The 23269-nt window shown below is 26.2% G+C and overlaps 2 protein-coding genes across 3 annotated transcripts in view; one reads left to right on the top strand and one right to left on the bottom strand.

Annotated features, from left to right (window-relative positions):
- The window catches only part of LOC117180332 (bestrophin-4-like), a 59502-nt gene extending 47206 nt beyond the window's left edge, over positions 1 to 12296 (bottom strand). The window contains exon 1 of the mRNA XM_033372773.1: positions 11862 to 12296. The gene's annotated coding sequence lies outside the window, so the exon portion shown is untranslated. The remainder of the gene's footprint in view (positions 1 to 11861) is intronic.
- A 1641-nt stretch (positions 12297 to 13937) lies between these two features.
- Positions 13938 to 23269, top strand: part of LOC117180260 (RNA polymerase II-associated protein 3-like) — a 48603-nt gene continuing 39271 nt past the window's right edge. For both annotated transcript variants that reach the window (XM_033372662.1, XM_033372661.1), the window contains exons 1-2: positions 13938 to 14314; positions 19909 to 20043. In XM_033372662.1, the coding sequence (XP_033228553.1) occupies positions 14171 to 14314; positions 19909 to 20043 (279 nt within the window). In that variant the 5' untranslated portion in view covers positions 13938 to 14170. The remainder of the gene's footprint in view (positions 14315 to 19908; positions 20044 to 23269) is intronic.

Raw genomic sequence — 23269 nt, 5'->3', positions numbered from 1 at the left:
ACTATCTTGAAAAAGGTAAAATCATAACCGGAGCATACTATTCATCATTATTGGACCGATTGAAAATCGAAATCGCCGAAAAACGACCGCATTTGAAGAAGAGGAAACCGCTTTATCATCACGACAATGCGCTCGTTCATGCATGCTTAGCTGCACAAGCAAAATTGCATGAAATCGGCTTCGAATTGGTTCCTCAACCACCGTATTCACCAGACCCGGCCCCCAGCGACTATTACTTGTTCTCTAACCTGAAGAGATGGCTCACCGGTAAGAGTTTTTACTCATATGAGGAGCTCATAGCTGAAACTGAGGCGTATTTTGGAGACCTTCCGATCGAATACTCTTCGGACGGTATCAAAAAGTTAGAAAATCGTTGGACTCGCTGTATCGACCTAAAAGGAGAGTATGTTGAAAAATAAAACCGACTTTGGCCAAAAAAACGTCTCCGTGTTTCATTTTTCAGGGACTTATCGGACTGCCTAGTAGTTTGTTCTTGGCTCCCCAAAATTACCTAATACTCTTTCTGTATCCTGATTTTGGATGCCCACCCAACCGTTCATGTCTCCTAGTAGAATTATTCTTTCTCTATGTTCGCAGATGTTTATTGTGTCATTTAAAGTGTCCCAGAAGGCGTCCTTTACTTCTCTAGGATCACTATCAACCGGCGCGTAGCATGCTATAATAAATAGTCTTCTGATTCCTACTTTGATTCTAGCCCACAACAGTCTGGGAGACACGAAACCATGGTCTCCGAGATGCTGCTTTACTCTTTCATTCAAAATCAGACCTACTCCTTGTTTACCATGTGAGTCACAGTTTACTCCTGACCATATTTCAAATCCGCCTTTCAACACGCCGTCTTTTATGTCTTTAGTTTCGCATCCCTTTTTCTTTGTTTCGGGCACACATAATGCTTCATAGTTACTAAAAATTATAAAGTTTTTTTTTTTATTTCATATTTGATCAAATTTTGTTGCTTTAAACTTCTAAACTTTTAATCATTGCGATTTTAATTTCAAAGTTAACTTAAATTGAAAATTTTATTTCCTTGTATTAAATCAGTAATAATATCTACAGATAAATGACATTCACTGATTTCTTACTGATTTGAATTTAGAGAGGTTTAAGTTTAAAACACTGTAAAATTGATAAAAATTAGAAAGTTAAAAAAATTAATTTCTGATGTATTGATATTTTTGCTTCGAACTCCTAAGTTCCTTATCATTCAAATTTCAATTTCAATTTCAGTTTTAATTTTAGTTTCAATTTCAATTGAAGTTTCAATATCAGTTTCAATTTCAATTTTAATTTCCTTGTATTAAATCAATACTCATTTCCACATATAAAATTCATTTACTGTTTTCTCACTGATTTAAAATGAAAGAGATTCAATTTTATAATGCCTCATAATTAATAAAAATTAGAGCGTTTTTTTAGAATTGATCATATTTGTTGCTTTACGCTTCTAAGCTTCTCATCATTCCGCTTTCAATTTCAAATCAAATTGAAAAATAAATTAAAATTCCAAATTAAATTTTGATTTCCTTGGATTAAATCAGTGATAATATCTATAGATAAATGACATTCACTGCTTGCTAATTGATAATATTGGTTGCTTCAAACTCCTAAGTATCTAATCATTCCACTTTAAATTTTTATTTTCCTGTATTGAATCATGAATGCAAAATTTCCAAGCACAAAATACGTTCACTGATTTTTCAATGATTTAAAATCAGAGGGATTCAATTTTATAATGCTTCATAATTCATAAATATCAGAAAGTTTTGTTTTGTTTTTAATTTAGGAATTAATGAAATTTGTTGCTTTAAACTACTAAGCTTTTAATCATTCGGCTTTTTAATTTCAAGTTCAATTTAAATTTATATTCAAATTAAACTGATTTCTGATTAATTAAACTGAAATTACACTGCATTCCAGCTGACTTGGATTTAGAGAGATCTGTTTTATCACGTCTCATAATTGATAAAAATTAAAAAGTTTTTAAAAATTAATTTCAGAATTGGTCAAATTTGTTGCTTCAAACTTCTAAGTTTCTAATCATTCCATTTTCAATTTTAATTTCAACTTCTTTGCATTAAATTAGTAATAATTTCCAGGAATAAATTACATTCACTGATTTCTCAATGATTCAAATTTAGAGGGAAAAATTCGTATAATTAATAAAAATTAGAAAGTTTTTTTTTCACTAAATTCAGAATTGATGAAATTCGTTGCTTTAATTTTCTAAGCGCATAATCACTCCACTTTCAAGTGCAATTTTAGTTTTAATTATAATTTCCTTATATAAAATCAGTAATAATTTCTACATACAAGTAAAATTCCCTGACTGAAAATATTTAAATTTTTAACCAAAAAATGAAGGTATATATTCATAATCTTATTCAAAGTCCAAAACTCAAGTTAAAGTATAGAATTCCTTAAATTCAAACCAAGAATCCAACGACCAATTTTGGACAACCAAATGCTTGTAATTTCTTAATAACAAAACAAATTTATAATATTTACTATGGTTTCGTTACTTTTCATTTTTCTTTCCTCTTTTTTATTTTTGTGCAAAGATTTTTTCAAACATTTTTTTAAATTGAATTATAATAGGAGCATTTTACGATGCTTGTCTGAACTTGGTAGTTGGATTCTTGGTTTAATTTTCAGGAATTCTATAAGTTAACTAGGACTTCGATTTCATAAGTCTACATAATTCATAACTATTATAAATTTTTTTATCAATTTCAGAATTAATCAAATCGTTGCTTTTGAACTTCTAAGCTTCTTAACGGATCCTATGCATTTTACATGTGTAAAGAAAATACATAAAGCCAATGAGTGATTCCGATAAACATTTGTAAGTGGATTATGTATTTTCGTAAGCAACATCCCTCTGACTACATATTCCGTGTCGATTGGCGAAGATTCATGCCAATGGTGTAAACATTTCTGACAAAACTTGTCGAAACGTATTGATTTCATTAACAATATAACTCGAAGAAACTCCTTGCAAGAGAAAAGAAATAGTTAAATATAGTTAAATATAGTTAAATAGTTAATTTTATAACAAAAATTATATAACTTTCAACCAAATACGTGCATATACAACAAAAGATTTGTAATTTCAATTAAAAAAGACGGATTTTTAAAACAACAGTTTAATTTTCAGAAAAAAATTATATTCAATAAAATATTTATTTTTAACCAATCGAGATAATTTTTTTACCATAAAAGATGAATTATCTATAAATAAAGGCGAATTTTCAACAAAATAGTTTAAATTTCTATTTAAAAAGACTGATCTTTTAAACGACAGTTTTATTTAAAAAAATTATTTTATAAACAAAAAATTTATTTTCAACAAAGATAGATAACTTTTCTACCAAAAAGGGTAAATACTATTCTATCAGAAAAGACGAATTTTCTACTAAAATATATGAGTTTTCAACCAAAATAATTCAATTTTCAAATGTTGATATTTCAAGAAAATTGATTTTCAACAGGAAGTTAATTTTCTACCATAAAAGTTGAATTTTCAATCCATAAAGATGATTTTTTAACCAGAAAGGATAAGTTTTTAACCAAATTATTGATTTTTCAACCAGGTAGTTGAATAGTTGAAATTTTAATTCAAAAAGATGATTTTCTGAAACGACAATTTAATTTGAACAAAAAAGTGTATTTTCAATCAAGAAATGTGACTTTTCTACCATTAAAGGTCAATTTTCTATAAAAATGTCAAATTTTCTACGAGACTATATGAATTTTCCGAAAAATAGTTCAATTGTTTCAATTGTTGAAATTTGAAGAAGATTGAAAATTCAATTTTGCATTGTTTTATTTTCAATTTTATCAATTTTCAACAAATCGTTAAATTTTTAACGACAACGAAATTGAGTCAAATTCAATTTTCAACAGTTGAACTTTCAAAAGCTTAGTTTTCAAAGTGGAATTTTTAATTAAGAGGGATGACTTTTTAACAAAATAGTCCAATTTTCCAAAAAATCATTTATTTCCCCTTATAATAGTTAAATTATCAACCAAAAATATGATCTTTTTAACCATGAAAGATTAAGTTTCTGTCCAGAAAGACGAATTTTCTATCCAAATAGATGAATTTTCAACGAAATGATTAAATTTTTAACCAAATAGTTCAATTTTCAACTGTTGGAAATGAAAAATGTACTTTTCAACAATTAAATCTTCAATTTTATTAAATTTTCAACAAAAAACTTGAATTTCCAACCAATAGTAGAATTTGCAACAGTCGTTACAAAAACTTAAAATACAGTTGAACTATTAACCTAAAAAGGTGAATTTCTAACAAAAGAGATCATTTCCAAACAAGAAGAGTCAATTTTAAAAAAAGGTACCAACAATTGTCAACCAAATTTTTTTTTCTTCTAATTTTCAAATCAAAACAGCGACTTTTTTTAATCTCAGCATCATTTTCAACAAAAAGGTTGATTTTAAACCAAGAAAAATGACTTTTTAACAAAATAAATGAATTTTCAAAAAATGATTACATTTTCCATATTTCAACAAAAAAGAGGAAATTTCATATCAAAAAGATTATATTTCTTCAATAAAGATCAATTTTTAACGAAATAATTTTATCGACAACCAGAAAAGATTAAACTTCTATTAAAGAAGATGATTTTTAACCCAAATAGACGAATAAAAAAGTAGTTTATTTTATAACAAAAAAAGATTTTAGTTGAATTTTCAATAAAAGGTTATTTTGTACCAAAATAGTTGAATTTTCAACCCAGAAAGATGAATTTTTCACCAGAATTTTTTTAAAAAACACAATTATAAATTTTCCCTTACCATTAATATTCAAAGACCAGAATCTTAATTTTTTTAACATTTTTAACGTATCATTTTTCATAAAAAGAAGAAAAAAATGTATTATCCTTAACAGTTCTTTAGAGTGTCACTTTTAGAAATTCTCTGACTTTTACAAGAATTCTTTTAAAGTCCCTGACTTTCCGTGACTAACAAAATACCCTGAATTTTTCCGGATTTACAAATTTTTCCTGATATGTCTGATAGGAAAAGCTTCACAGTAAAAAATAATGCTTGAAATTGGTTTAGTACAGTTAAAAATTGTTTTTAAAGGATCCTGACAGAGAATGTCACATTTATATGCATAATAGAACTGAAAAAATGTAAAATTATCAATCAAGGATTTCATTATTAACTGTTGAGTTAAAGTAATTAATTTTCAACCAAGAAAAAGGAAATTTTAAACAAAATAGTTAAATTTTCAACCAAACAGATTAATCTTTGGTAAAAAAAATTAATTCTCAACAAAAAGTATAATAGTTGATAATTCCACCTAAAGATATTTTATTTTTTAATGAGAAAACTGTTAAATAAAACTAAAAAATACTACTTTTAACAAAAGATTTGAATTTTCAACCAAGAACGATTTTTCAATTGATACAGAAAAAAAATCTTTTCAAAAATTTGGAGTTTTGATTCATAAAAACCAATTTCACAAAAAATGTATTTTGCAACCCAAAAATATGCATATGCATTTTCTACGAAAATCAATTAATTTTTGACTAAGAGAGATGAGTTTACAACAAAATAGATGTATTTCTATCATAATGAAATAGCTACATTTTTAGCAACAAAAAAAATCATTTCCAAAAAGAAAAACGAAGTTTCATCCAAATTTGTTAAATTTTTAACCAAAGAAATAAACTTATAACTGAAATGATGCATCTTAAATAAAAAAAAATTTTAACCAAATATGTAGTTGAATTTTCAACCCAGAAGATGATTTTTCTAAGAAAAGAGTTAAATGACTATAAAAAAAATGTTTGAAGAAAAATGGAATAAATTTTTTGTTTCAAAAATTAATTTCCATTTTATTTAAACTCATTTTCAAGTTAGAGAAATAAGTTTTGAACCAAAAGGATTGATTTCAACCAAAAGGATTAATTTTCTACCAAAACATAATAGTTGATTTTTCAACGAAGAAGGTTTATTTGAGAAAATGTTAATTTAAAAATGTATTTTCTACCTAAATATCAAACGTCTACAAAGAAAATTGAGTTAAAATTTTAATTAAAACAAAATTTTCTTTCAACCAAAGAAATAAATTTTCAATTAAAGAGATTAATTTTCTACAAAAAAAATGTATCAAGATACATGAAGTTTTAATCAAATATTTAAATTTATAATTGAATTTTTAACCTAATAGTTGAGTTTTCAACCAAACAGGTGAATTATTCACCAAGTAGATATTCTTAAGACAAAATTTGAACAAAGTATAGAAATTAAAAAAAAATTTGAATTTTCAACTGAAGAAAATTAATGTTCAACTAAACATGAAATAGTTAAATTTTCAATTCAAAAAATTAATTTTCAATCAAAAAGTCTAATTTTCAAGCAAAATAAATGAATTTTGAACCCGAAAGATTAATTTTCTATAAAAAAAAATAATATTTTTTATCAAAATACATGCATTTTAAAAAATTTTCATAAAATATTATAATAACGGTGACAGATGCACATGTTGAAATTAATATCTTGTTAATGAAAAAAAATAATCGTTCCAATTTTAAAGAATTCTATGGAAGTGGAAAAAATGGTTTCATTCAGTATGAATTTACTAGATTTTTTCGCTATCATAAGGAAACTTCTGTAAATCATGTAAGATTTTCTGTAAAACTCAAAAAAAAAAAGTTCGAAAATAAACCAGTTTTTCTGAAGAAAGGATAATTAATGCTCAGTTCTAATATATGTAAAATATGTGTAAAATATGTCTGAAATTACTTTAGTAATTTTGATTCTCTTTTATTCTCCTTGATCTGATTGAAATGACAATAAACCTAATATTTCACGCATAATGTGATGGAAAATTGGGAACTGTAAAGGATTTTACGTCCTTTTTCCGCTTATTAAGAAGCGTGATCATTAATCTAGTTTGGTTCCATTATTATGAAGGCCTCCGTGGCAATAAACATTATTGTCGAATATAAATTACCAATTTGAATTTTTTAAAGCGGAAAATAATTTGTTTGAACTTTAACCGATTCGGTTATTGATTTCTCTAATTACTTCGGTTTATGTTTCCGCTAATAATTGGCTAGTCGTAGTAGATAAAATTGGCGTGTCGTAATTTTAGTAAATATACATATTCAGTTTAGAATTTATTAAATTAAAATTTTTTTATTCACATTTTACTAATTTACGCGATACATTTTTTGAACCTTCAAATTTAATTTTTTTTCATTTTGATATTGATACAATTCAAAGGCTTTTAGCTTTAAATTCTTCCATTTTTAAAAGCTTAAATAATACCAAGAAATACAAAAACAAAAGATTTAAGACAATTTTTGGAAATCTTCTTTATGTCGGGAATAGGAATCGACAATTTTCATGTCCATTTAACATTTATTATTATATTATTTTAAATCAGTAAACAGCCAGAATTAGAATTCATATTAAACAAATAAATAAAAAAGAATTAGACATCTGAGAGAATGTTTAAAAAAATTGTAAGCAACTTGCATATTTTTTTTACGGAGAAATTTTTTTAATAATTGATAAAATTTAAATTTTTGGAAAATTACATAAATATCCAAAGATATTCAGAAACAAATTTTTTGTTTGATAATTAATTTTTTTATGTTGGAAGTTTAAAATTTTGATTGATTTATCTTTGTAGTTTCTAAATTCAAGTTTTTGGTTAAAAATTTTACTTCTTCGTTAAAAAAAAATTATTTTGCTTAAGAATTTAATTGTTTTGTGAAAAAGTCATCTTCTTTAGTCTAAAATTTAACTGTTTATTTCAAAATTCGTCTTCTTCGATAGAAAATCATCTTTTATACGTTGAAAATTCAACTATTTCATTCAAAAATCAAATATTTTCTTAAAAATTAAATTATCTTGACGAAAGTTATCTTTTTTGTTCAAAAAATTCCACAATTTTTGTTGAGCATTCATCTGTCTGGATAGATGTATCCAATTATTTTGTTTAAAAATCAACTATTTTGCTGAAAATTCATCCCTTTGACTTAAAAATTCAACTATTTGATTGTAAATGCAACTTTTTGGTTGATAATTAATATCTTGCTGTTAAAAATTCAATTATTTGGTTGAAATTTCATTTTTGTGGGTAAAAAATTCAAATACATATTAAGCTACAAATTCAACTGTTTTGTTGAAAATTAAACTATGTATTTTGTTAAAAAGTCATCTTGTTTAGTCGAAAATTTAATTATTGTACTGAAAATTTGTCCCTTTTATAAAAAATTCAACTAATTGGTTGTGAATACAAAGTTTGTTAACAAGGCATCTCATTTAATCGAAACTGTAACTATATTTTGTTTAAAATTCGTCCCTTTTGCTTGAAACTTCAACTAGTTAATGGGGGGGGGGGGGGGGGGGGGGGGGGGGGGGGGGGTAAAGGTTTGCACTTTCAGAAAATCGATTTTTTGTTTGCCTTTTCTTATTGTTAAACATTTGACGAATATACTCCCAAAATTTTAAGTCGATCTAAGCAAAACTCTCGAAGTTATTGTCTAGTTAGTCTCCTGTCCTCTAGCACTACAGCACTGACAGCTGCGGGCTTCTTAAACTTTAAACGCGTTTTTCTCAAAACTACTTGTTCAAAGTCCGTGTTCACTGCCATTTCAAAACTACTTTACCGATTCAATTCAAAGTTGGTACACATTTTCTACATGTAAAATACCTCCCCCAATGTTCAGTTAAATTTTTTTTTACATTAAGGGTGGTTTCCACCCCCAAAATGGTGGAAATTTTCGTGGGAAATAGCAGATTACACTTTAGATGACCACCAAAAAATTTTAAATGCAAACAAAGAATAATCAGAGAACGTTAGGGGAAGGGTTTGATGATGTTTTTGATGTTTTTGATTTCCAATAATTTCCGACCCAGATGCAGTGAACACCACGAATTGTTTTTTTCTAAGACGTTCTCGAACAATCTCTGTCACCGGCTTGTTTTTAAATATTTTCAAATGAAAAAATTACACAATATTGCCAAAATTATACTTAATAATGAACAAAAAGTTTAAATACATTTGCTCAATCCATACTCTTAAAAAAACCCGCAAAAAGAGTGTTTTTTTTACCCTGAAACCTTTAACCCCCCCCCCCCTTAATTTCAAATAAAAATTTTTTGGAAGAAAAGAAATTTTTTTTAATTTCACTGTTTAGTTGTAAATTATTTGTTCTAGGTTTAAAGTTTAACTACTTAGTTACAAATTTTACTATTTTGATGAAAAATTAATTATTTTGTAGTGGATTAAAGATTTTGTTAGAAAGGCATTTTCCTTTGTTAAAAATGTAACGATTTTGTTGTAAATTCGTACCTGTTGCTTACAAATTACACTAGATAGTAGTGAAAACAAAATTTGGTTGATAGTTAATTTTTTTTTTTAAACTATTTGGTTAAAATTTAATTGTTGTAGGTTGAAAATTGAACTAGTTGGTTAAAAATTCTACTATTTTGTTAGAAAATTAATTGTGCAAAATTCAACTATTTGGTTAAAATATTAATGTTCGTTGATTGAAAATTCAAATATTTAGTACAAACTCTATTATTTTTTGTTGATATTTTTTAAAATGAAAATTCAACTATTCGGTTAAAAATTAATTGCTGTAGGTTAAAAATTCAACTACTTAACTAAAAATTCTACTATTTTGTTTACTTTCTTGTTGAAAATTGGCCCCTTTTGATTGAAAATTCAACTAGTTGGTAGGGAATACAAATTTTGGTTTAACTATTAATTTTGTTCAAATTAATTTATTTGGTTAAAAATTAATTGATGTAAGTTGAAAAATCAACTACTTGGTTACAAATTCTACTATTTTGTCGCAAAATTAATTATTTTGTGGAAAATTCAACTATTTGTAAAAAGTTTACTATTTTGTTGAAAATACTAGTGTTAAATATATAAATAAAAAATCAGGGTAAACAAATATGGCACGGGTCCAGAGATAACAATCACCATCATTTTACTTATATATATATATTTAATATCCCACAATATTATCTGCAAAAAAAACTGTAATCAAATAACAATTTGTCATAAGAGTGCACATTATTAGGAGTTTTATTTTCAATATTTTCTCTACAAACATTACTTCCCAAGCACATTTAAATTCAATTAGTGTCAAGAACTCCATGTTATTGCTGAAAAAGAAAAGTCGTTATTATACTTTTAACCTAGAGTATAATTTTATGTACGAAAAATACACTATTCTGGTAGAAAAAAAGAGTTTAATCGAATTCAAATATTAGGATTGATCTAACAATTTTGTTAAAAATTCATGTATTTTTTAAGAAATTCGTCTTTTTTATAGAAATATAATCGTGTTGGTTGATAATTAAACTATTATGTTGAAAGTTAAATTTTTATGTTGAAAATTAACTTTTTTTAAGTCAAAATTTAACTATTCTATTTTTCGTTAAAAAATTATCTTTTTTAATTCAAAATTTAACTATTCAGTTAAAAATTCATGTTCTTTGTTAGAAATTTGTGTTTTTAGTAGAAAAGTATTTTTTTAATTTGTGTTCTTTGTTGAAAATAAGTTATTTTAAAAAAATAAATTATTTTGTCCAAAAAATGCAACTTTTCTATTCAAATTTCATAGGTTCGTGCTAAAAAATTTCATTTTTTATAGAAAATTCTGATTTTCGGCTTGAAAATTCATCAATTTGGTAGGAAAATCAAATTTTTAGTCGAATGATTTACTACTTTATTAAAAACTCATTTTTGTATGAAAATTTAACTGCTGCTAGAAAAATCGAATTTTTTGGCAATAATTCAATAATTCTGCTTTTTGTTCAAAATTCGTCTTTTATATAGAAAACAATTCCTCTTGGTTTGCAAATTCGTCTTTTTGTGTGGTAGAAAATTGGTTACATATTTTGGATAAAAATAGTACTTTTTTTTAATTTAACATTTTCGAGAAAATGTTCAATTGCCTCGTATAGAATTGTTATTTTTGGCTCGAAAATACAATAATTCGATAGAAAATTCATCTATCCGGTCTAAAGTTGAGCTACCTTGTTAAAAACTTATTTTTTTGTTGAAAATTTAACTATTTGGTTGAAAATTCAACTTTTTGGTATTAAATTTTTATTGAAGAAATTCCATATTTTCGCCTCGAAAAATTCGACCGAAAATTCAATTATTAGCTCAAAAGTTGAACTATCTTCATGAAAACTTTTTTTTTGTTAAAAAATTTAACTATTTTGTTGAAACATTTTTTGTTATTGTTGTGTTTTCTGTTAAAAATTACATTTTGGTTGACAACTTTTATATTTTAGTTAAAAATTTAACTATATGGTTGAAAATTCATATATTTTCTTAAAGGTTCGTATTTTTGGTAGAAAATAAATTCTTTTGGTAGAAAGTTTAACTATTTGAATAAAACTTTATTGCTAAAATTTCACATTTTCGGGTTAAAAATTCAACTATTTATACAAAATACGTATTTTTGGCTCGAAAATTTAACCATTTGGTACAAAATTCAACTACATTTGGTCGAAAGTTGAACCACTTTCTTAAGAACTCATATTTTTGTTAAAAATTAATTTTCTTAACTAAAAATTTAACTATCCTATTTTTTGTTGAAAATTTATCTTTTTTAATTAAAAAATTAAAAACAGGTTTAAAAAATCATTTATTTTGTTACAAATTCCTGTTTTTAGTTAGAAATTAAATTCCTCTTTGTTGAAAATTTTATTATTTGGTTCAAAATTCGACTTGTTTCGTAAAAACTAAATTTCTTCGCCAAAATGTACAAAAAATAGAATAATTCAACTATTAAACATGATGTATAGTATATAATGATTTTTGTATTTACCTTTCACTGAATAGGTCCTCACATTTTTTCAACTCTCACAATTCCCAGAAACACTATTTCTAGTACAAACATTTCTATTTAATAAATAATGTATAAATCTTTGAATAAATTATTATTAATTTAATTATTTTTACTTTTTAATTAACTCAGATAATAATTCGAACATTTCGACACACTTTTTCGATCAAACAAACCTGATTTTATTTATAAACTCGGAGCGATGGGAAAATAAGATCGAAGGAAGATTTGTTAAAAGCGGGAAAGATTCTACTGTTGTTTACATCAAAGAGGGATTGGTGCAAAATTGTGCACTCGATTAGGGTAATTAAAAAAAATCGAAGGGAATTGATTGATAGTGTTAATTAACCACAGAATCGGTTCGTGTAAAAAATATACAGAAAGAGTATTCATTATTTAAACAAAAAACGCGAAGAACAGGTACGCGCCAGTCGCTCGTCGACGACGAACTGCCTAACAAGCATGCACTCAGCTTTAATATTACCATTCGGTCGATCTTGATTCGATGGCAAACTCCCAATTTTTAAAGATTGAATGTCAAGCTCACCAGTATTTCCTCACTCAGATAATGTATGTAAAAAAAAATTAATCAAAATTTTTCTTAATATGTGACTAAGATTTTTTTTTTAAACTAGAATTTACCATCAAATTTTTCAAAAGCTTTCTAATTTTACGAAGCCTAACCTTCTGAGAAAAAAAATTACAAATGGAAAATGTTTTGATTTATCGATTTTTAAAATTATTTATTCACATAATTATTCCCACAAATACCAATATAACAAATTTGGGACGAATGAAAAGCCTGGAAAAATAAAATTTCCGGCACTGTCAAAATAAATAAAAAAGTATTCGAAATGGAAAATTCTCGAACTGATAAAATTGGTGGGAATTACAAATGTCCTTATGGGAAATTTGCCGAATAAAAAAAAACCCGAATAATTTGTAATGTTAAGAGAATTTGAAAGTTTCCGAATAAGAAAATTTCCGACAGAAAATTATCGATTTAAAAAAAACAACATTTTCTTAAATAAATCATATTTATTCACTAAAAATAAAATAATAATACATTTTAACCACAAAAATTTTTTTATGTTTAATCGATCTTCAAAAATATTATTTGAATTCGAAATAAAAATAATTGAAATAAAATATATTTCTCAGTGCTAAAGAATAATACAAGAAGAAGATTTTTATTACAAGATCAAGAATTTAAAAAAAAACTTTCATACACATTTTAAAAAATTGTATTGAGAATTTGTTTCACTATTGTTATTTTAAAGTTACGAAATAATTAAAATAAATAAATAGAATATTAAAAATATTTGCGAACAAAATATTTAGTAATGTTTTTTTATTACATAAGTAGCATTTATTAAAAAACAATTTTTCATGGCAGAAAAATGATAAAATATAAAATTTTTGAGATTAAAAAAATTCTGGAATTGAAAAATGTTCGAATTGAAAAATTCCCGAATAATAAAATTCCCAAAACTATAAAATTGCCGAGAAATAAAAGTTTTGAACGAAAAAATTTCCGAAAAATAACATTCCCGTCAGTTTATATTACCAAATATGACCAAATTTTATTAAAAATTCAACCTTTTTACCTTTTTGAGCATTTGATCTAAGTGGTTGAAAAATTTTATTTTTTAGTTAAAATTTTTTTTTAATTCATCTTTTCTCGCTTGAAAGTCAGCTGTTTTATAAAAAAATCGAATTTTCAGTTTGAGAACTTAACTTTTTCATTGCAAATTCATTTCTTTTGATAGGAGAGAATTCTTTTTTCACACGAAAATTGAACTATTTTGTTAAAGTAGCCTAATATTTTGAATTTACATCTTATATTTGTATAAAAAATATAATTCCCAAGCGGGAAATAAGCTTAAGACTTTCGCGGGCTACCTCTACCAACATCACAGATTAATTTTTTCCATGGCTACCAAGTTAATAAAAACGCGCGAAACAAAAATTCAAATCTAGCAGCCAATGGAGAGCCAACTTTTGTCCGTTCTCCAATCCCATTGATTTGTCCCGGCTCTCACGTTTTAATGATCAAACATCATCAAACGTTGTCAAACATATTCTGCCAGCCGAAAAAAGTGTTTGAGATCGAAAATTTGCTTGCTGTTGTCAATTTTGCATAATTGTACACAGAATATTATTTTTATTAAGTTTTCTTGTAGTTTACTTTCGACTTCTTCATGATTTTAAGAGTTGACACGATTCTCTGTTGAAATATTGACTGAATGTCAAGACACCGCAAAACATAACCTAGAAGTAGTGAGTAGAAAATGGACAAGGATAATTCTATTCTGCTTCAAAAACAAGTTAGAGATAATTCAGCAGATTTGCAAAAGGAATTGATTGATCTCAGGAATTGGGAGCAAGAAATGAAGCGAAAAGAAGCAGCACTTTTAAGTGCCGGTCGTGACCAGGTGAGATATATGTGCCGTCTCTCTTTTTACTATTTCTATTTCTTGTTTACTCTCCTCGTGACCTTCAAAATCACCTTTCGCTCGAGTTCTAAAATAAAAACCTGGTTTTCAATTATACAAGAGCAATTATTTTGTATGCATGATTAAAACATTCTTTAAGAATACTAAGTATTCTCCGAATTATTTCAAGGACTAAAATTTATAACCTCTATTTTTGTGTTTAAAAAAAATTTATATTTTAATGTAGATCAGTGTGGTGCAAAATTCAACTCTGGTGAAGAGAAGTTTCTTTTGCTTAAAATCCTTATTCTAGGGTTGAAAATTTAACTGTTTTTTACAAAATTTTTCTTTTTGGCTTTTGATAGAAAATTCAGGTATTTTGTTAAAAAATGAACTTTATTTTAATAAAAACGAACTTTTTTTTATCAAAAACGAAATTTTTATTAAAAAGTTAACTGTTTTGATGAAACTTTTTGTTGTCTTAAAATTTCATCAATTTGGTTTCATTTTTTTGGTTAAAAATTAGTTTTTTAAACTGAATATTTAGGTACTTGATATTTGATTGACAATTTGTTTTTTTAATGCGCATTTAACGGTTTTATGTTTTTTTGGTTGAAAATTCGCCTTTTTAGTAGTGAAAAGTAACCTTTTTGCTGAAAATTCTTATTTTATTATTTTGAAATTCAACTGTTTTGTAGAAACTTTGTTTTGTCTTGAAAATTAAACAATTTGTTTTCAATTTTTCTTCTTTCTTGGCAGAAAACTTTTTCTTGATTGAAAATTTAACTCCGATGTTGAAAGTTAATCTGTTTTGGTTCAGGATTCAACTGTTTTGTTGCAAATATTATTCTTTTTTAGTTTAAAATTAGTTTTAAAACTGTATATTGAATTAGTCCATTCTCTATTGAAAATTAATTTTTTAGGTTGATTCAACTATTTGGTTGGAAATTCATGTTTTTTGTTAAAAATTTGACTTTTTGCTAGAAAATTAATCTTTTTGTTTGGAACTTCAATTGTGCTGTTGAAAATTTCTTTGGGCTGAAAATTCAAATACTTTCGTAAAAAAATAAACTGTTCAGTGAAAATTAAACTTTTTGCCGACAATTCATATTTTCGGGTTAAAAATACCACTGTTTTATGGAGCATTCGTCTTTTTGGTTCTTAAATATAACTATTTACCCAAAAAATGCAGGTATTTTGTTAAAAATATTTTTTTTTTAAATTAAACTGTTTGGTAGAGAAATCTGTTTCTCTTAAAAATTGAACAATTTACTTCCAATTTTTCTTTTTCTGGTCTGAATACTTTTTATTGGTTGTAAATGCATATCTGTTCTTAAAAATTAATCTATTTTGATTTAGGATTTAACTATTATGTTGCAAAGTCGTATTTTTAGTTGGAAATTTGTCTTTTAACTAGAAATTTAACGACTCCATTCTCGATTGAAAATTAATTTTTTTTTCATTGAAAAAAAAACTGCTTAAAATTCATATTTTTAGGTTTAAAATTCCACTGTTTTGTAGAAAAATCGCCTTTTTGCATTTTAAATTCTTTTTGTAAACAAAAATCAAGTATTTTTTAAACCAATTTTTTTAAATTCAACTGTTTTGTAGAAAAAAATTCTCTTGAAAATGGAACAACTTTCTTGGTTGGAAATCTAACTGTATTGTTTAAAATTAATCTGTTTTGGCTTAGGATTAAACTATTATGTTGGAAATTCGTATTTTTTGGATAGAAATCAGTTGTTTTTTAACTGAATATTTAACGAGTCCATTCTCCATTGAAAGTTAACTTTTTTATTTGAAAATTCAAGTATTGGATTGAAAATTTTCGAATTTTGTTCAAAATTCGTCTTATTAGTACAAAATTATTCTTCTTGATTGAAAATTTAGTTGTTTAGTGAAAATTAACATCATTGCTGAAGATTCAACTCTGGTCCGAAAATTCATGTATTTTGTTAAAAATAAAGTTTTTTATTACAAATTCAACTGTTTTGTAGAAACTTTTTTTGTATTGAAAATTCAAAAGTTTGATTCCAATTTTTGTTCTTTCTTGACTGGAAATCCTTTCTTGATTAAAAATTCAACTCTGGAGGTGAAAGTTAATCTGTTTTGGTTAAGGATTCAACTATTTGGTTGCAAATATTCTTCTTTTTTAGTTGAAAATTAGTTTCTTAAATTATATATTTAATTCGTCAATTTTTAATTGAAAATTAATTTTTTAAGTTGAACATTCAACGGTTTAGTTGGAAATTCATTTTTTTTTTTGTTAAAAATTCGTCGTTTTGGTAGAAAATTAATCTTTTTGGTTAAAAATTCAATTGTACTGTTGAAAAATTTTTGTTAGAGTTGAAAATTCAAATTTTTTCATAAAAAAATCAACTGTTTAGTGAAAATTAAACTTTTTGCTGAAAGTTCATATTTTCGTGTTGAAAATGCCACTGTTTTGTGGAACATCCATCTTTTTGGTATTTAAGTATAATTATTTTCGAAAAAAATGCAGCTATTTTTTTGAAAATGATTTTTTCTTAAATTTAACTGTTTGGCAGAAAAATCTGTTTCTCTTGAAAATTGAACAATTTGCTTCAATTTTTTCTTTTTCTTGGCTGAATACTTTTTCTTTGTTGAAAATGCAACTCTTTTGATAAAAATTAATCTATTTTGATTCAGGATTGAACTATTATGTTGCAAAGTCGTATTTTTTAGTTGAACAAAATATTTAAAGACTCCATTCTCGATTGAAAATGATTTTTTTAGTGGAAATTAAACTGTTTGCTCAAAATTCATATTTTCGGGTTGAAAATTCCACTGTTTTGTAGAAAAATTGCCTTTTTGGATTTTAAATTATTTTTGTAAAAAAATCAGGTATTTTTTGAATAACGTTTTCTTTATTCAACTGTTTTGTAGAAAAAAAATTTCGCTCTAAAATTGAAAAACTTGGTACCAATTTTTCGGTTTCTTGACTGAATACTTTTTCTTGTTTGGAAATCAAATTATATTGTTTGAAACTAATCTGTTTTGGTTTAGGATTCAACTATTATGTTGCAAATTCGTATTTTTCATTTGTAAAATAGTGCTTTTTAATGAATATTTAACAAGTCCATTCTCGATTGAAAATTATTTTTTTAGTTGAACATTTAACTATTTGGATGGAAATTTACCTATATTGTTGAAAATCCATCTTTTAGGTAAAAAAATTATTAGTCTTATTTGATGTTTTGTTAAAAATGAAATTTTTTTATTAAAGATTCAACGGTTTTGTAAAATCTTTTTTTCGCTTAAATATTCAACAATTTGGTTCAAAATTGTCTTTTTGTCTGAAAACTTTTTCTTGTTTAAAAATGCATATTAGTTGTTAAAATCCAATTTGTTTTTGTTTAGAATTTAACTGCTATGTTGCAAACTCATTTTTTTCCCTTAAATTATCTTGTGTAAATTCATCTGTTTTGTTAAAAATACAATATTTGCTTAGTAATACAGTATCTGGTTTATAATACAATATTTTTACTTGATACATTAGATATCTAACATGAGTGTTTTAAATTTAATTTAATATTGGGAATGGTTAAACTGCGATACGCCACCTGGTTACAAAAATCCGTACTAGAAAGAATAGGTACGATTTTAAAGTTGTACATTAATTTTTGCATAAAATTGTTTTAACCATTTTTGTTGTGGAGTTTAAAGTATTTATTGGATACTAAAAATAAGTATTTATCGGAAACAAAGGGGTGTAGATGTAATTTACATTTTACATACATTTTCAGTTGATCAACTGTGAATATAAATTAATGATGATTTTTAAAATTAAACTGTCCTTTAAGATTTAAAAAGTGAATAATAATTAATTTTACAAGACGATTCGAAATCAGTTCGCAAATTTTAAATTTTCAGCTTCTAATGTTAAAAATTATGTAAACTATTTCAATTGGAAAGTCTTATTAGTCAAACAAATGTAAACGCCCAATTATAAACAAAGGCTATAATTAAATTTCAAATATTACTTCAGTCTAAAATATTCCATTATTAAACCATTCAATTTGAAATTGTTAAATTAAAAAAATAAGAATTACTTAATATTTACAAATATCTTACTGTTTATTTAAAATCTGTGATTATAGTTAAATATTAAAAACTAAAGATTTCGAACAAAATATTTTTAATATTTTAAAGAATTTAGAATGGCTTCAGAAGATTAAAAAACATTTTCTATGAAAATTGTTAATGATTTTTATTTTGAAAAGATAATTTTGAGTTATTATTCAAAAAGATTTAGAAAGATTTGCAAAATTATCAAAAATAAATCTGGAAGATTTTAAGGAAATTTGTTTAATTTGGCAGAATTAAAAAAATGAGAAAAAAAAAGATTAATTTTAAAGAATCTTTAGAAGTTCTGAAATGATTGAGAAAATAATTTAAAAATTGTAAAAAAATGTAAACAACATGCAGGTCTTTCAAGATTTTCAAATAAAATTTGGAAGCATTTTAAGGGTTTTTAACCATTAAAATTATATATAATTTCACTTCTAATTCAAGAAGTGTTCTGTTTATACAAAAAGTGTAATCATTCAATTTTTGATGTTTCTGGCTTATAATTTCTTTAAATGATATAATTTTGAAATTTTTCAATTTCATTGATTGTCTCTTCAACTTAGACTTTAGAGCTATGAAAATAATAACGTGGAATTATATTTTTAGAACTGAATCTGAATATTTGAACTTTACAATTTATTTAAGTTAGAAAATTCATTTTGCAGTTTAACTTCATTTATTAAAAAAAAAATTAGTTTAAAAGTATTAGTAGCTTCCATTTTATATGTGTAAATTATTTTAAAAGTTTGAAATTCAAGAGTTCCACGTTGATTGCTTTCATTTGCAGCTCAGTTTTTATTAATTCAAATGGAAAAATTGTTAGCTTTAGAGTTCCATTTTTAAAATTTCATTGACCGTGAAAAATTTTAACGAATCGGAAAATGAGCGGGAATTTTTTTCTTTGATTAAAACGGTCATCCTAAATCGTCTATTATTCGCATTCTTCGCATAATCTGGATAAAATTTGTCGCTACATACATTAATTAAAGTTTTTTATAACTTAAATTCATTGAAACTTACATGAAATAGTGAAATTATTTATTTTAAGCCTATTTGAAAAAAATGTTTTTTTCACTGTATAATATGGAAATTCTATCTACAACTATTGGTGTTTTTATGAAGATTTGCTTTTAGTATTCAATCATTGTTTTATACTACCATAAACTATCGTAAAAACACTTTTATGCAAAAATGAATGTGCAACTTTAAAATCGTACCTACTCTTTCTATTTCCAGTTTTGGGCACCAGGTGGCGAAGTGGTAGACTACCATTCCCAATAGTCCCACATTTATTTTTTTAAATGAATTTATTCCCCTATTTTAGTGAAAAATCTCCTTATTTTTCTTGTTTAAAAATATTTTAGGCCCTGTGTAGGACTAATTCAATCATTTTGTTTAGAACTAAAATTCTTTTTTTTTTACTAGAACAAAGCCTAAATGATTTTTAACAGGTTTCTTTAAGTTTAATTAATGTATAGAGTTTTAACTGATAGTAATATTTACAGGTCAGGGACCTTCCTCCTATCAGAAGCAAAAAAAAGAAAACGATTGAAAGCTCCCCTCCGATTGCAAGCACCAGTAAATCAGCTCCCGATCGCATCAGATCCTCAGATTATACTGCCTGGGATAAATTTGACGTGGTACGTTAATTCTTTGAAATTTCTTCGCTGTAGTGATTATTGTAGACTAAATTCCATTTTTTAAGATCACTTTAACAGGGTGGACACTAAGCCGTTGAAATCGGGAATTTTTCCAATTTTTCGAAGCAAAATTTTAATTATGAAATTATTTAGTTTACAATGCGTAATTTTAAATTGTTTACTTCAACAATTTTTTTAGTTTTGATCTTCATTTTGAAGTGAAAATTTTCAATTTAATGAATATTAAAATGCAGTTTTAAAGACTTAAAGAATAAAAAATTAATGGGTTTGGATGTGAAAAGTTTGAGTAAAAAAAGTCGGACAAACTTGGGTTTTAAACATTTTTATTGCGTTTCAAAAGATTGAATATTTTTTTTTATTGGCAGAAGGTCACTTCATATTTTTAAGATTTTTATCGACTTGGAAGGGAGGAAATTTTGGTTAAATTTTTTATATTAACGGAAGAGGGACAGTTTCTTATTTTTTAATTTTTTTATTCAGTTGAAAGCGAGGAAATGTAGGTTTTAAATTTTTTCTGAATTGAAAGCGGTTTTTTGTTGTTGTTTTTTACGTTTTTATTGATTTGAAGATGGTCACATTTAGTATTTTTAATATTTTTATTATTGAGTTATAATTGAGGAAATTTTAATTTGAGTTGAATTGTTTTTTATTTATTTTTTTATTGTAAGAAGGTATTTTTTTATTTTAAGATTTTTATCGAGTTGGAAGGGTGAACATTTTGGTTTTATTTTTTCCCGGAATTAGAAGAGGAAAATTTTTTTATTGAAATTTTTTTTATTGATTTGAAAGCGAGGGAATTTTGGTTTTCATTTTTTTCTGAATTGGAAGAACATTTTTTTTATTTAAAAATTTCTTATTCAATTGAAAGCGAGGGAATTTTGGTTTTCATTTTTTTCTGAATTGGAAGAGGAACATTTTTTTTATTAAAAAATTTCTTATTCAATTGAAAGCGAGGGAATTTTGGTTTTCATTTTCTTCTGAATTGGAAGAGGAACATTCTCTTATTTTAAAATTTTTTTATTAAGTTTTAAAGTGAGAAAATTTTGGTTTTTAATTTTTTCTGATTTGAAAGCGCCTTTTTTTGGTTTTTACATTTTTATTGAGTTGAGGATGGGCAAATTTAGTTTTTTAAATATTTTTATCGAGCTTAAAACGACGAAATATATTTATTTATTTTTTAATTTGTTGTATTTGTTAATTTAAATGGGTTCCAACCTCTGCGTTTATTCATCGCGTACGACGTTTCTTTGATTTGTCACGTCAAAACCTACTAAATGAAGTTAGTTGATTCATAACGATTGTGCAAGACCTTTTTGTATCTTTTTATCTCTAATTATATTGTTCTTCATTCGCAAATGTTGTGTTTGTTTCTATGTCCTAGTTTCCCTGAATATTGTTTACATAAATTTGCAGGAGGTTACTTTATCTTTTTAAGATTTCTATCGACTTGGAAGGTGAGAAATTTTGGTTTTATTTTTTTCTGAATTGGAAGAGGAACATTTTCTTTTAGATTTTTTATTATGTTGAAAGCAATGAAATTTTTTATTTTTTAAAAAAATTTTTATTTTGAAAGTGGCTCTTGTTTGGTATTTAAATTTTTATTGAGTTGAAGATGGTCAAATTTTGTATTTTTAAGATTTGTATTGAATTTAAGGGAAGAGTCTTATTTTTTTCTGAATTGAAAGAGGGAAATTTTTTATTTTTAACATTTTGATTGACTTGGAAGGGAGGGAATTTTATTTAACAATTTTTTCTGAATTGGAAGAGTGAATTTTGTTTTCCCATGAAAGATTTTAATGTTGTTGGAAGCGAGGAAAATCTGGTTTTTAATTTTTCTCTGAATTGAAAGCGGCTCTTTTTCGTTTTTTAGATTATTATCGTAGTCGAAGGTGTTCAAATTTAGTATTTTTAAAGATTTGCATTAAATTTAGGGGAAGAATATTTTATTTTTTTCTGAATTCGAAGAGGGACATTTTGTATTTAACATTTCTTCTGTATTGGAAGAGAGAAATTTATTTTTCCTTAAAGGTTGAAGAAAGAATGCGGCATAGGATAGGGAGTATGAAGGTAGGGAATGAGATAGGGTCTGAGCACTTCCCGGTCATAGTTACACTAAAAAGAGGCGTCAGTAAGCGCGGCAGAGGGAGAAAGGAAAAAGGGTGCGAACGAAACACGAAAATGGGAATCTGGGGGGTAGATAAATTAAAAGAGTTTAAACAAACGACTCGTTAATTGAAAGGTTGAAGGGGTCCATTGAAAAGGTAAAGGATGAGCTGAGTACTAATGAAGAAATAGTAGGGGGAAAGAGAGGCTGGTGGGACGAGGAATGCTGGGAGAGTAAAGAGAGAATAAAAGAGTGTGTGAGCAAATGGAGAAGAGGGGAAATGGAGGAGGAGGAGTATAACAGGAGGAAAAAAGAACATGAGAAGATGTTGGAAATAAGAAGACAGAGGGGAAAGGAAGAATATAAAGCAGAGATAGAAAAGGCGATCAAAGAAGGTAGGGTGTGGGATGTGATAAATAGGGATAGAGGGGAAAGGAAGGGCGTTAACGAAGAAATAGAAATGGAGGAATGCACGGATTATTTTAGGGGTCTATTAGGGGGAGAGCAAAATAAGATCAAAGGGGAAAAGTGTAGAATAGTCCAAGGAGAAATGGAGGAAGGGAACGAGATAACAAGAGAAGAACTGGATGAGGCAATAAATAGGTTAAAAAGAAACAAGGCGATGGGAGTAGATGGGATGGAGAACGAAGCGATGAAGTTTTGGAGGAGAAGGGATTAGGGATGGGATGTGGAAGATCTGCAACAAGGTGTGGAAAGGGGAAGGTTGGCCGGAAGAGTGGACGACGGGACTGGTGGTATCGCTTGTCAAGAAAGGGGAAGGAAAGAAGGTAGAGGAATACAGAGGGATCACTCTCATGTCAGTCGGCTATAAAATATATGCAGAAATCTTAAGAAATAGGTTGGAGAGTCAGGTCGAACAAAAAGAAAGTATCGCACATAATCAGGCGGGCTTTAGAAAAGGAATGGGAACTATAGGCAACATCTACGTACTTAACTATTTAGTTAACAGAAATTTGGGAAGAAAGCAAGGGAGACTAATCGCTTTGTTCGTAGATTTCAAAGCAGCGTTTGACTCAGTGAATAGAAAAGTACTATGGCAGGCAATGAAAGAGAGGGATGTAGAGGAAAAGTTAGTGGAGA

This window comes from Belonocnema kinseyi, chromosome 9 (assembly GCF_010883055.1).
Source record: "Belonocnema kinseyi isolate 2016_QV_RU_SX_M_011 chromosome 9, B_treatae_v1, whole genome shotgun sequence".
Taxonomy (NCBI): domain Eukaryota; kingdom Metazoa; phylum Arthropoda; class Insecta; order Hymenoptera; family Cynipidae; genus Belonocnema; species Belonocnema kinseyi.
The sequence above is the reverse complement of the archived record's forward strand: the minus strand, read 5'-3'. Positions and strand labels throughout refer to the sequence as shown.